Source organism: Vidua macroura, chromosome 7, assembly GCF_024509145.1.
Source record: "Vidua macroura isolate BioBank_ID:100142 chromosome 7, ASM2450914v1, whole genome shotgun sequence".
Taxonomy (NCBI): domain Eukaryota; kingdom Metazoa; phylum Chordata; class Aves; order Passeriformes; family Viduidae; genus Vidua; species Vidua macroura.
In genome coordinates this window covers 21,152,492-21,168,002 of record NC_071577.1, presented here as the reverse complement: position 1 = coordinate 21,168,002, position 15,511 = coordinate 21,152,492, and the positions used below count along the sequence as shown (strand labels likewise).

Genomic DNA, 15,511 nt, shown 5'->3' with positions numbered 1-15,511 from the left:
TTAATAAAGTTTGTTTTGTTCTGAGCTGTATTTTGGCAGTATTTCACACTAAAGATTAGTTCACATTATTATTTCATTTAGTGTATGCTGGGAGTTTGTCATGATTCATTTGTGTCTGTAGAAGCTTGAATAATGTTGTTCCATTCAATACTGTTATGTTTTTCTTACAGAACAAACTTGGAACTTGAGCTGGTCCACCGAGGAGGAAATTTGTGTTCAGGAGGTGCAAGCACAGCTGGGAAAAGATCATGTTTAAGTAAGTTCCATGTTATTAAATGCAGTATAAATTATTATAATATTGAATAAAGATGTCTGATTCTTTCTGGTATTTTCTAAATTACATCAACTTTTTCCTTTTAAAACCTTTTTTTTTCTGCCATAAGGAGTCTTTGGGTTTTTGTTTCTGTTAGAGAAATGTGAAAACTAATTTGCACAAATTCTTCATTAAGAGTTGTTCATGTCTTCTGAGTACAATTATTTAGAAATCAATTGTCATACTATGCATGTAATATTTTTTAATAAGTTTGCATTTTTGTGAGTAACACTAGAAGTATTTTAAGGGTGAAGCAGGAAAACTTTGTTTCACCCTAGTTGTTGGTAGCAATAGGAAAGAAGTTTGTTTTCTGAATGCTAATATAGCTTATGACTTGGTGTCTTACTTAGAAATATGCAGCTACAATATCCCATGTCTTTGTTTTGCCTAGTTCTTCCACAAAGTTTTGCAAATTTTCTTTCATGGAAATTTTCAAATTTTTTTGTTCTAAAACCTTTAATAATTGTCAAATAAAGCAACTTCTTGCTGCCAGAAGTGTTTTTTCTTAAAAGAAAATATTTTCATCTTTTACTGGAATATAAACAATTACAAGTGGACATTTTCTTTTGTCAGGAAAACTGGAAAGCCTGCCAGAATACTGCTACTACTACTAATGCTTATTTAAGTCAAGCTTATGTAGCAATAGCAGCAGATTCTGTAGGAGAAAAGAAAGCTTAGGCCTACCTCTGTCTTTTGGTACACAGTTTCTGGGGAATGCTTTCCTCATCCTTTGAGGTGACAAGCCACAAATGAAATCTCACCAGGTCCTATGCTGTCCACATTCCCTCTAGGACACAAGTCTTCTGTTACTGCCCAACTAATTTCATTCATATGTTGTTAATTTAAAAAGTAGTTTTAGCCTGTACTGTACGTTGTCTTTCCCCTCCATCATTACCCACCTTTCTCAGCTGACCAAAATACCTGAAAAGTACATGTGTTAAAAGAACATCTCTAGATCACTGTGTGCAAATTTAGTCAGCCAGGATTCTGCAGGTAATTTATACTTAGATTACAATGTATTTTTAATTGTGTTCTCACCTAGTAAGATGGACACTTTCTCCCTGAATTTTAGTTTCTTACTAATGTGTTACCCATTTCACAGGAATGTATTTGAAAGAACATGGATGAGCAGATTAGGGTGAAGATTTCAACTTAAAATGGAAAAATTTTGGAAAGTGAAAAAATTTATAATGATGTTACGCATTATGAGAGTGTATCTTTGTTTTCACATGGCTTTACTGGTAATAAAATTTCTTGACATTTTAGAGTTTAGAAGAATGTATGCAGGGAAGTGGCCAGTAATTTGCAAGGTCATATTTTTATCTCACTGAGGTTTTTAAAATCAGGACATCGCAGTTTTTAGGTGTGATTTATATTTTAAGATAAAAGTGAAATGAAAGACATTCATTACATCTTAAAACACTATGAAATGTTTGACATCACATCAAATTTTTGTTACATGTACCTATTTAAAAGCTAGCTAGCTAGATAAATACCTCTAAAAGAGAATGGATTTTCTGATGGTGCCTCACCAACTAATGTCACCAAGTGCTGGAAGATTATGATTTTGCAGAGACTGCTTGAACCACTGGATTGGTGGGCAGCTTCCTTTGTGTACATCTCTGCAGCTTCACTGCACCACAGCAATTGATACAAAGGAAGAAATGACGTCAAAGGTTTTTCTCATTCTTTGGTGTTATTTGAAGAAAAAAAGAAAGAAAAATAATGCCACCAAGCTAAGGCTTTGTGGTGGTTTGTATAATACATTATAGGAACTGTTTCATTTAAGTCTTTCTTGCACAGTATTGAAATGGCTTTTTTTCTAAACATCTTTCATGTCAGGTTCAGCAGAAGTAATCTAAAACATAACCTGGTTTGGCTTTTTCTGTGTATGAGATACTGAGGGGTTTCTTGTTATTAAGCATACCACTCTGTAGTAGTCTTGTAACAACTGTGAAGTCTGGTGATTAGATATTGTGGAAAATGGAATATATTGTCCCAGGTGAGCTGTTACAGCAGCAAACATCAGGGAAGATGGTGGGAACAAATAGGTCAAGAGCTGTTTAAGTAGATTGCACCATGAGGGCGGCTACTCTTGGGAAGTAAAATTAAGAGTGATTAATGCAGCTCTCAGTATCAGTGACCAAGTCTGTGTGAGAAGAATGGTGAAGAAAATTTGCCTGCAAAATTGCCATTTTAAGGCTTAAAGTTTTGTATGTGTGTGCAACCAAAAATGCAAATATATTTTTTACTTAAAAATCAAGTCCTATTTGAAGGACTACATTACAGTTTTACAGTCTATGGCCTTGCAAATTCTCATGGGTTTAGGGAAAATTGTGATACATAACAACAGTACAAGTCTTCTTTCTCTGTTTTATAAAGTGTAATAGACCTGTTTATCTTCATTATTCCATATTTATCAAACAGGGTCCCAACACAGCATTAAGGCCGAATAATTATGATTTCTCTGTATGGTTTTTCTCTGTACCTGGTCTATTGGAATATGGCAGGGGTCTTGGGGGGGTCGGGACTAGATGATCTTTAAGGTCCATTCCATCCCATCCCTAAGCATTCTCTGACTCTGGGACCTCTCTTTAACTTGTGTAGATGGTTTTTTTTTGCTATTTGTACTCTGGTAATCTTGCACTAGATGATGAACAGTTCCACAAAATTTAAAAATTACATATAAATGAATTTATAATCTTCCTTTTTTAAATTTTAATTTTTTTTTAATCTTTTTGTCTGTCTAGTCTTCTTTGTTTTGTTTTGTTTTCCTTTTTCCCCTTTGTGAGAAGGGCAGGATTAGGATTTTGGGTAAAGATTAAATATTTTATCCTCTTGTCCTCTGGCTTCAGTTTCTCTGTAAATGAGCTCCTTATCCTTATGCTTCCTACAAATAGCTGTCTGGCATTGCACCATCAACTGCATTAATTGGAAAGCATGTTATTTACAATTTGACATCAAAAAATTATTTGAGAGTTGTTTAAACTCTTCATAGTAGAACATCTAGCACCTTTGTAACTTCTGTAATGTCTCTAAACATTGAGAAACAGTATTGCTTTGTGGGAGTTGTTTTTGTTGGTTGGTTGGTTTGTTTTGGTTTTCTTTTTTTCATTCTTTTGAAGCCTTTATCTTGATTATGATGTTAGTATCAGTGCTTTTAGTGTTTTTGTGAGCATAGAAACTCGTTGCTTCTCTTCATGATTCTTCTGTATCAAATTTTACAACCATGTTGAAAGTAATGGCTGTCTCCATTTTATCAATATGGACAGTGACACTTAGAGCCACTTAGTATTTCCTGTTGGGAGAAAAACCTAATTGTTTTATGATTTGCAAGATTGAGTTGCAGCTGTCTCTTTCCTATAGTCGTTGATGTAGATATGGTTGCAAAGAGTCCTATGCAGCTCTCTGCAGCCACTGAAAATAAAGAGAATAAAAGAAGTTTTCAGGAATGCCTTGCTCCATTGGGTTTCTGTGGTTGGTTGGGTTTTTTGGTGTTGCAGGGTTTGGGTTTTTGGATTTGTTTGCTTGGAGTTTTTTTCAGTTAGGAGCTGTCAGTTTGCAGATCCTTGGTGCCCATTCATGCTAACTTGGAAAAAGCAGTTTTTCTCACAGCAGATGATCTTAAGTATTTTCTAAAACACTTGGTATGCCACTAATATCTAGTATGGGAGAAGCAAAAATAGGTACTATTAGAATTCTGTTGCTAAAGTTGATTTCATACACTGGCGAGTTTGGTGTAGAGGGTAATTAGCTGCTTAATCAGCAATTAAGACTTAGTGAAGATGTAAGAGATTTTGTAAAGTCTATCCAATCTTAATGCCTTAATAGGCTTTTCCTGACCTTCATGGTTTTTTTACCAATTCAAGTCTACTGGATCAGTGATGAATGGGAAGATGTTGTCAGCAGGTCTTTGCAGCTGCTGTTGCTAAGTGGACTTTGTAAATCTCTACCAGGAGAAAAATATTTCTCAATCTCCTTATTGACAATCAAGTCCCATCTGGTTGTATCAAGTGGTTTTAGTTATAATCTACATTCTTCTTGATAGTCCCAGGCAACTTTGGGAGAAGAGGGCAGAAGCATCCCTGGGCTGGTAAGATCTTCACAATTGAGACAAGGATGTTTTCAGTTCCCCCTGCAGTGAACTGCTGTGTCACTTTGTGATGTTTTCACATTGTAAATATGAATACTAATTTAGGGAATGTAAAAAGGGAAATCTGAATCAAAACAGAAAACTCTATGACAGCAGAGTATGTCCTAAAATAAAGAGAGGGGGTAGAAACACATTATCTAGACTGTTGCAAGTAAGACAAAGGCAGCCAATTCCTTAGCTTGTTTTCATAATGACAGCACATTGCTCTACATTGTGGAATAGGAATTAATAACAGAAAACAATCTGATTTGAACTCTGATAATTTGAGAGTTTACCAGTCAAGAGACCAGAAAAAAGCATGTAGGAAAAAAGGCAACAAAAGTTATGTAAAAATTTGGGATCACTTTGGCAAAGATCAAACGAAGATTATGAGACCAAAACTTAGATCTGAATGCAACTTCCTGAATCACTCATTTTTGTCAATTGAGCATAGCATAGCATTCTACCATTCATCTTTAAAATTGCTGTCTTTTTATGTCTTGAATTTAGTCTTCTTTTGTGCTGTGCATATCACACTAAACCTGAAAAGGGCTGTGAAGCTGCCTTTGTGGAATCCTGCTTTTTGCACTGTAACATAGCAGAATATTTTTAAGAGCTTTGTCAACATTTGTAAAATGAGTATGCTTTATTATTAAAAACAGTAAAGAATGCAGCTGCAGGTGCTGGTGCAGTGTGGATATATAGACAAAATATCCATTATCTCTGGGGTTTGTGAGAGGAGCAATATTACAATGCTTCCTCTTACAGCTTCAGTCTCAGTGCAAAGACAGTGTCTTATCCATTGAGCTGCTCTTTTGAAAGTACAGATTCCAATTGAGTTTATTGCTCCTCTCTCACAATAGATTAACTCCAAGAAGTAAATCTACCAAGAACAGCAGTGACAATAACAAAATAACAGAAGTTATTTTCCTTATTTTTCAAAATGGATTAAGGAATGCTAATAGGTCTGAAAGCTAGTTCTAACTGCTAATCCAGATGATTCTGTGAAGCATTGTTTAAGCTTTACATGTATTCTATGAAAACAAAGACATAAGCTGAGTTTGCCAGCAGTGCGTCAATGTAGGCAATACTCGAGTCTATGATCATGTAGTACTCTTCCCCACTCAAATTTTAGAACCCTCCCAAGCCCCTGATGACTTGCAGCAATGAGTTATATTGTGTATCCAAATTGTCTGGTTTTTATATTTGTTCAAATTATCTGGATGCAGTCTGCCTCAAATATTACAAAGTTATTAGCAAAGGAGGATCATATTCAATTTTTTTCAAATTTTGTTGCTGCTGCACTTTTGAAATTAGTATTCCTCCTACAAAAATTGGTTAAGAATGATCTTTTGGTGACTCTGAGCTGCAACCAGGTCCTGCCTTTCCCCCTTACAAGGATGGGCTCTCCTGGAGAGACTCGCCTGGAGGATGGACTGTGAGGGCCATGGGCCGTTGGGATGCCTGGTGAGGTGATGGCTTTCCTTCCCACTCTTCACAAGCCTGGCCACGGATGTTTGTGGGCCATTGCCGTGGTCATGTTTTGCTGCTACTTGTTTAAAAACATTACTTACATGTATTTTAAAGGTTCCAAGTAGTGTATAAGAGAATGGGAGGACACTCTGTATTTGTATGCTTATGTTTTGGAATTATGCATTCCATAAATACACAGGAAAAGTCCTCGGGTATTCCTTTGGCTCAAGGCAGGTTTCTGCGAGTCCCTCAGGCATAAGGACGTGGTGCAGTACCAAGCACTTGGTGCACAATCAAGTTGCCAGTTCTTGCTTCCCAGCGCTCTGCGTTTTCCTTGGCTTTCTCCGGTAGTCCGTAGTCACAGTAAGTGCTAAGAAAAGCAATTGGAGTGACTGCGGTGTAAAGCAGAAATAAAGCTCGGTGTGTGCCTCTGGCCGGAGCTGTTGCGGGGCGGCGGGGCCGGCGGGTGGGGCGGCGGCGCTCCCGGCAGGGCCGCTTGGGCCGGGTGCCGTGGGCGCTGCCCGCGCTCCCCTGCGGGGCAGCCGCGCCGCCTTCGGCGCAGCCCAAACGTGCTCTGTTCCGCGGCTGCTGAACGGCGTCTTCCTGGGCACGTCCCGTCACTTGGAATGTGACTCCATTCCATAAATGTTACACATTTGGAGATTGCAAGTAAATTCTCCAGGGCTAGAATTTGATGCTTGCCTGCTTAATTTCATATTAGTAAAAGGTCTGGAGAGTAGCTGTTAAAGGAACAGGGGATGAATTAATTACCCTGAACAATTTTATCAATTTTTTTTTTTTTTTTTTTTAATGTTGTATGGTTGCCTGTTTCTGTTTAAAGCAAGGAGCAGTTGAGGGGGGAAAAAAGCTTTCATTTTAGTGAACAGGCAGGAGGGAAGGCTGGGCCATTTCCATGGGTTTCATTCCAAACAAAACCATGCTTGAGGGTTTTTTTATTATTTCGATGGAATATAAGTATATTTTCAGACTTTATATTTTCAACTTTATCAGCAAAGCAGTGTTTTCCTAAGAATCTCTTGCCAGGAGAAAAGATGACTTATTTTGTCCTCATTGACTGTTTTTATTCAGAAAGCAGGTGGCAGCTATCAATTCCAATGCCATCTACAGCTCCAATTATTTTACAAACCCCAGGAGCTAATTACAGCCCTCAGGCTCTGGCAGTCAGCTGATTTCATCATGCGACTCTTTTGGCCATTGCTATACCTCTGAGTTATTGTCTATTTATGGAAAATAAATTAATAGCTGCTATTTCTACTTGAAAAGGAGGACCTGTGTGTGTGTAGGTTGAGCAAGTGGGTTCTAAAAAGAGGTAGAGAAATTTAGAGAGAAAGATGCAAAGGGATCAATTGAAAGAATAAGGGTTGGAGAGGATAGATGATGTCAGGATACTAAGGGAAAAAGTTAAAATGAAAGGGAGAAAGAAAGCAGGGTCCTAGAAAATTGAACAGGAGAAAAGCATGACACCAAATAGCAAAATATAGTGTGACAGGAAGAAAAAAGTAAGCAAAATTGTGGGAAATTATACTTTTAATTATTTCAGTATAAACCTATGAAGATAAAAGAAGATTCATTGAAAAAGTGAAGTCTGAATCCTGAATAGTCCCTGATCTAGTTAAAGATGTCCCTGATCATTGCAGGATGCTTGGACTAGATGACCTTTAAAGATCCCTTCCAACTCAAACCATTCTGTGCTTTTTGTTGCATGTACCTTTCTGAAAATGCTCTTGACCTAAATGATGCTTGCCTTCTTGGGTGGCTTAATGGAAGGAAGGGTTATATGTTGTCTTTTGTGATCATATGATTCATAGGTAAATATAAAATGTGCATTTTAATATGAAATACTGCAGTAAATCACCATGAGTAATTATGCATCCTCTGTTCAAAAAATTCTACAAGTGTTTTGCAAATAATCTTTTTGATACAGTGGCAGTACAGAAGGTTTTGAAATGATGAATATCAGCAAACTCTGCCTGCAGGTTGTACAGACAAATCTCTGGCATTATAAAGACTGTTGCTACTTTAGTGTCATTGATGTGTAGTCAGACTTTTGTGGGTTTGGGGATTTTTTTGTATAAAAGTTACCTACAAAATAACCATATGAAGGCAGAAGGAATAATAAACCTTTTAAAGATGAAGAACCAAAATGATCCTGCCATAGGCCAGGACTTGTAGCAATTTTAGATCAAATTTCAAATATATGGTGCACAGAACTTAACAGTAAGAGAGAGGAATGAAAGCTGAAAGTATATAAATTAAAAGTATATCAGTCTCTGTTAAGAATAATTGTTTAAGAAATCACCACTTCTGGCATAAACTGGAGAGGCAAGTGAAGTGAGCGTGGAACCTTGGCAACATAACAGCATATGAAGCAGGATTTTTTAAAAAGGCCTGTAATTAAGTACATGGAACACCAAAACAACTGAGATCTGGTCAAAACTTTCTAAACAGCCTTTCTCTGAAACATTTTTCTGTATATATGTATGTGTTCACCGCCTTCTGTTGAAGTCTTACTTCTCTTCAAATCATTTTTAAAAAAATAAATCAATCCTTAATAAAAATATGCTTGTTAGGGTACCAGCTTATTTGGAACGATGTGACAGGCTTCTCAGAATCTTGTAAAATACATGATGGCAATTTAATGTAAAACAGTTCATATCACTGTATGTAATACTCAGCAATCTGTCTTCTTCCCCTTTCAGATCAGCTGTTTCACGTGTTGGCCATGCACATGCGCCTCTACAGTATAGACTCCGCATACAATCCCTGGAGGAAACTAACCCAGCCCTCGCAGGATAAAAATTCAGAGCAAGTATTTTAATTTACCCAGTATCAGTTTTACCTGGTGAAAGAAACATCCTTACACAGGGACTTTGGGTAACTTTGTCTTAATTTAAATTCTCTGTGAGGTATGCTGGTGGACTTAACATCTAAAAATTGTATGTATGAATTTGTAAAAATATGTTTTCTGATTTCTTTTACATAAAAATCTGACAAATACCAGTTTTGAGCTAAAGTTTAAAAGCACCTCTTGCAGGATTAAGCACATGCAAATTAAATAGTATTGGGTAAGTGGATAGGGCACTGCTGTTCTTGATATGGATGCTCAACAATATTTACATTGAGATAAGCTGGTAGCTTATTGAAAGTTGAGTAATGATTAATAGCTGTAAATAGGTCTCATATATATAAGAAATAATTATATTTAGGCTAAAAATTTTCATCAAGCTTATTTTAAGCAAATTACTTATCTGAGTTTGCTTTTAAAACATGAACCTTACATACACAACTGTACAAGAATTAACAATACAATAAATCAAACCATGTACTTTGTTATGCAAGGACTCATCTCCTTACTTAAGACCCATCACTTTTCAGATTAGGAGAAAGGTTTCTTGCCTAAAACCAGATTATGATTTTTCCTCATAAGAAATTTTTTTTCTCTTAGCACCTTAAGCATCTTCCATACTAAGCTCTACATTTTGTAGCTTGCAATTACGTCAAAAGACTGTCCTTTTAGTGCCTCTCCAGTTGTGTGTTTGTCAGTGCTTCTAGGAGCCTGAGGTAGAACACATCGTGCAATTTCAAAAACTGATCTAGAATTGCGATGCCACAATCCTAACTGCAAACTGGGGAAGACTGTTAAAACAATTGTTCTCGTTTCTAGTTTAAGATTTTACTGTTCTCTTGGACCCGGGCTTCTTTTTGCAAGAACATTAGGTTATTACAGTAATTGAACTGTATTAAGAAATTAATTTATAAACTATTAGCAGAAGAAAACATCAAGCATTTTATAACCTGAAAACCTGTTCAGCATGCATTCAAACTGCTTTGAGGGTGTGTTTTCATGTGACTCTGACTGAGCCCTGACCTAGATTGAGCAGTGGGATGATGTTAATGAATTTGTTGTATGGTTGGCTGAGTTATACGCGGCAGAATTAAGATCATGTGGCCAGAATGGCTGTGGGACAGATCATGCGCTTCTCATTTTGGCATTTGAAGAGCTTGCTGGCTTTGGAAGCAGCTGTTAATAGAGGGGGCCTACAGAGCTGATGGAATTCACCAGGCATTGGTCATGTCAAGGCTGAAGTGCAGTATGTTAGATTTCATTGAGCAATATTTTGAATCACTTAGAAATTAATGGTACTGTAGGTCTGTAATGCCTGGCTTTGCAGAAAGGGGTGCATGCCTGGAATGTATTTGAGCAGTTCTTGTGTTTTCAGCACTGGTTTTCAATATTTCATGGTAGATTTGATGATGCTAGTTTGGCACAAAGTCCTAAATGGTTTGTAGGAAGGTACAACTGAAATAGCGTCCATTTTGCCATGAAATAATTTACTAGTGAGATGCACAGATGCTTTTGAGCTGGAATATTTTTGCTCACTCCTTGGAATGTTTTTCCTTCCTTAGTCTGCAGGCCACAGAACACTACAAAGGAGGCAATTTGAGGACATATTTTTAATTTATAAATTGGAGCATAAAATTAGTATCTGTAATTATACCACAGAAATTTGAAGTGGTAGTTTGACTTGAGGATGGCATTCATAGGATTTGTGTGTATGATCTGACTGTACACTTCTTAGAGTCACACAGCCTTTTGAGAGATACAGAATAGCAGATTTTTTCAGGTACAGGAAAGAGTGCTCAGAGCAATTAGAAGGTGACACACTGCTGAAAATGAAAAAGCTTAAGAGGATGGTGGAGAAATAATCATTGCAGATTTTAGATGTGAATAGCATTCTGCTGCTTTGAAGTTAACCAAGTAATCTAAATCATCAGCCTGACCTGCACATGAGACTTCAATCAAAGACTTACAGAAAAAGAAATGTCAGTGAGAGAAAAAGTTCTATATTTTCTGACTGTATTACTGTGATACCAAACAATTTAACTTTAGGGAAGTCACAGAAGCAAAATAACTTCAAACCAATATGCCATCTTTTTCTATTTAATTCTCACTTTAAATTATTATTTAAGTTGAAAGCAGTTTTCCAGGGAAGCTAGTTTAATCTTAATTTATTTAAAAGGATAATTTTCAAAATGGAAAGAAAAAAACCCCACACACATGCAAAAATCTGTGGAATGCAAGTCCCCATTACATTGTATTCTCATTCTCATTTAATTATAGTTATTTTCTTTAAATATACATAAATATTTACAAATAGAACTACCCAGATGTAGAACCCACAATTTTTATCTTAGTTTTCTACAACTCAGCTGTCATTCTTCATAAATAATGCCTTAGATTTCCTGTGACTAGGAGAACTGATCAAAGTAACTTGTAGAGTCTCAGAATTGCTTCACTGTACTTCTCAAAACCACCAGTTTTGTCCAGTGTCTTCTGCAATTATATTTAGATCTCCTTGTAGCTGAAAATGACAACTGAAAGGAAAGATGGGGAGAAGCTCAAGCAGCCACAGCAAGGTTAAGTAGAAGTAAGGAAATCTTGAGCAAAAAGGGCCTAAATAATGTGAGCTGTTTGAGAGGGGGGAAAAAGAAGCTAAGTCTGGTGAACTGTGAATGGTTTAGTAGATTATTTCCCCTGTGCAGTTTATGTTGCAAAATTCAATGTATGCTTGGTCCCACAGGCTGTACTTAAGCAAATTGTTCTTCTGGGGCAGATCTGGTTTCAATAGTGATCAAATAAACAATTACTGTGGTGCAAAGGGGGAATAATAGCTTCTGGCAGGGGGCAGGCAAGGAGCAGCTGGAGGCAATAATTACTAAACCCAGATGTAAATTTAATGGGCTAGTCCAAATAGTCACAGTTTCAGGAACAACAAACATGAAATGAAAGGATATACATGTTTTTTAAATTTTGAATCTCTACGAAGGCTGAAATTTTTGTGTCTATTTTGAGAGACAGAATATATCAGCAAAGGATTGATAAAACATTAAGGATCTTTGCAGTAGAAGCATTTGGAGGGAGGAACTGCATGGTAAACTGAAATGATGGGTTATTTTTTCTACAGTGTTTTGCTCATGTTTCATTCTAAGCTAGATCACTTCAGAGACTGTTTATGGTGTCATACTGGGGCAACAAACTGCAACTCAGGGATAGGACTGAGCACCTGTGCAGAGGAACCCCTTATGTCACATCTCCATCACAGAAACTGTTGTGAAATGGGGAAAAACCCCACAGTTTTTCTGAAGATTCTGAGACAGAGCAGGATGGTGGGATAGCGGGGTTTAGTTAAGGTTTATGCAAGAGGTGGTCTATACATACATGTGCTGCAGCAGGACTTATGTGCTCTATTCCATACAACAGAAATCCTGCCTGAAACAGCTGTCTCTCCGGTCATATGTTACAGTACACAGGTTTTCACAGCAGTGCCAGCTTCTGCTCTTGGCTGTTTCTTCCTTCCCCTGAACTATAGCTCACCATCTTCCTTGGCTGTGCTGATGTAACTTGGGCAGGCTGCATGAGCAAAGTCAAGCAACAAATACATGTTTTTAAAAGCTTAAATTGAATGAGTTTGGGAACTGGTGACAAGGGACTGCTGGGGGCACCCTGGTAAAAGAGAACGGGAGATGCCCAGTGTTAGAACTGTCAGTGAATGTATAATGAGAATCTGACCTGCTGTAAAATCTGCTGTGACACAATGAAGAGCAAATATGAAATTGTGATTATGTCCTAAGGTGCAGCCCGAATAAATAGTAGAATTCTGCTTTCTTGCAGTGAATATCAGAAGCTGTGTATTAGTTTGACCTTTCTGCCATCTTGGATTTGTGTGCTTTACTTCTTGTCCTGCAAATTGTGAATAAAATATAAGTTTGCCCTAGCTGATGAAGCCTTAATTTAGGTGTACCTATATCCCTGTGTCTCAAGTTTTCTGTGTCTGACAGTTCAAAGAGGCTCAGAACTTTTACTTTACTTACTGAATTTCTACCTTTATAATTAGTTGGAGTTAGCATCAACCAAAATCTTTTAAGTTTCTCTGGTTGAGAGAAGAGGGAATGGGGAGCATAAATATAAGGAACCACCATAAGCAAAATGCTGCTTTATTTCAGAGTACAACAGAATTTACTATTTCTCTGTATCCATTCCCAAAGAAATGACTCCTGCATAACAGCTCTCAGGAGGAGGATACAGAATACAGAGGCAGAGTTTCTCAGCTGTCAGGTGATAGGAACTCTGGCTTTGGCACAGAGAGAGGTGCAGCCCAATTACCTTGGGCTGGAGGAGAGGTCATTTCCATAGGGAAGGATGAGGTTTGCATTTTTCATTTTAGGATATGTTCATTTTGCACTGTATAGTTTATTTTCACCACCAACTCCCTTTTAAAAATTGATTCAGCATACAACTGTTACACATTTGAATAATTTTGTATTACTTTGGTCCTATTTGCTGTAGTAGTTGCTTTCTTTTTATTAAGTGCTTCTGTGGCACAAGTTTTTGTAGTCAAATTTATCAAGCTTGCATATATGCGTTAGGGATTAACAGAATGGACAGTTTCCATAAAACACATTTCTAAACACATTTGTAATTTCAGTTTCATTGTCATAATGAAGAAGTTTCTGAGGCTTTTAACAAATGACAGAGCAATTTTTAAGTGCTTCACATGCTGCAGTACTTGATGTAAGCAAAAGCAGCTTATCTAAACCCCTGACATTTAATGTAGCTTTGCTTCTCTATTCTTACGAACTGAATAAATTAGAAAAGTAATTCAGTTGGTCCTGCATGTGCAAATGAGTTCATTTATGTGTGATGTTGATGCCAGTCAATTATGGTATTTTGTATGTATATATATATATATATAAATTTTGACAGGGCTGTTATTTGACCTAATTGTTACATGAATATTAAACAATATTGGAAAGAAGTGTTCAGCTAAATGAGACCAGAGGGAGTCAGTTTTTTTAATGTTATTCCAAATTAAATTTTTCCCAAGTTTATATATAAATTAAGAATTAAAGATTAAAAGTAATTTAAGGGATGTCCATGGTTTTAAAATCGTTACACAATGAGGATTATTTTAAAATTCAGTGTTGTAGATCATAAAGTAGAACTAGATGTGGGTAAAAGTAGAATTAGAGAGACATACTGAGATGAGTATTTTCATGGCCTATATATGTATATATTTATGTATATTACAGTTCTTTAAAACAATAATTTTATTAAATGATTGATTATAGCAAAAGGGTTATCGATGATGTTTATTCTGTAGCTGTCTGGGTTCATTAATTCAAAAGGACCAGTTATACCATGTTTTCTTTCCCTTCATTTTACAAGATCAGTCAGCCATGTGACCATACGTGTTCTTTTAATCCTCCTTCTGTATGACTGCTTCCGTGTGTTAAACTCCATATCACAGATGACTCCTGGAAGTGCCTTCTGTAGAGAGATGCCTGAGTTTTCAAGAAATCAGTAATTATGTAGTCTTTTATCAAAAGCAGGATCATGTTTATGGGCCTCAGAGATGATAAACTGGTTGAATCCCCAAGGCTTTTGGAGGACACTAAAGATCCCACACATGCATCAACATGCCAGCACATGTGGGGAGCCTTTTGCAGTACGCAGACTGCAAGAGCTCAGTTGGTTCCTTTGCAGCACTGGTGGTCATTGGCAGAGGACTGCTTTGCATGGGAGATTCAGGGTCAGTGAGACCAGGAGTTCAGAGTATGGTTCCTGCAGCACAGATCAGCAGCACCACTGCTTGCCAAGGGCAGTAAGAACCCACCCAGCTCTTTGCACCTGTGCGTGTTGCAGAAGGGGAAGGCTCACAGGGAGGGTGTGTATCATATTTTATCTCAAGCTGCTCCTGCTTGAGATCTCCATCACGCCCCATATCAATTAAAAGTGGGAAGAATGATTTTTCACAATTTGATTTTTTTTTTTTTTTTGCCATTTGACTCAGCTGTTGAACCTGAAGAATACTGTTGGTTGGAATTTTGTTGAATATTGCTACACAAAGCTAGAAACTATCTCCTATCTGCAAGCATTTTTTGCTTTTTAGTATAGGAAAACAAGAAGATGTTACATCAGTAAATCTGGATAGTTAAAAAGTTTGTAGAATCTCGGTGCTTATTTGCTTCCTTCTAGACATCCAGGGAGTTCAATGAAGACTGTGTGTAAGATTGCATAATCCCACCTGTCATGGCTGCCTGAGCCTTCATTTCTTTACATGAAGGAAAGCAATAGCTTTTCTAAGGTCTCTGTTTTCCAATAGGAGCGGTCACTGTAACATGAAATGTATTTCGAGGATTTATTATTGTCACAGCCTGGTTACTTGTATCCGTGTGAGATGCCATGCTTTGGAAACCAGCTCAACTGTTTGAGTATTCCTTGACTCTCTACATAGACATAATGAGTTCAGGCAGTTTTGAGTGTTTTAAAACATTTCAACAGAATCCAGTACCCGAATGGTAATTTCCTCATGAGTTATTATATGAGTAACATTAAATTTTTTAATTGAGATCCATTTTAAAATTGAGATCAGTTAGCAAATTGTCAAGTATTAGGCTTCTGTAAGCTTGATATAAAGTGTAATACTATTTAAAATAAATACAAAATAAAATATTAAAATGGGTTTATTGTATCAGAAGCTTGGTTTTATTTTCAGGCTGGTAAGTAGTAA

General features: G+C 37.0%; 1 protein-coding gene across 1 annotated transcript in view; it reads left to right on the top strand.

Annotated features, from left to right (window-relative positions):
• The window catches only part of UBR3 (ubiquitin protein ligase E3 component n-recognin 3), a 102,547-nt gene that overhangs the window by 69,390 nt on the left and 17,646 nt on the right, over nt 1-15,511 (top strand). Inside the window, exons 30-31 of the mRNA XM_053982631.1 lie at nt 171-256; nt 8,639-8,744. Coding sequence (XP_053838606.1) covers nt 171-256; nt 8,639-8,744 — 192 coding nt within the window. The remainder of the gene's footprint in view (nt 1-170; nt 257-8,638; nt 8,745-15,511) is intronic.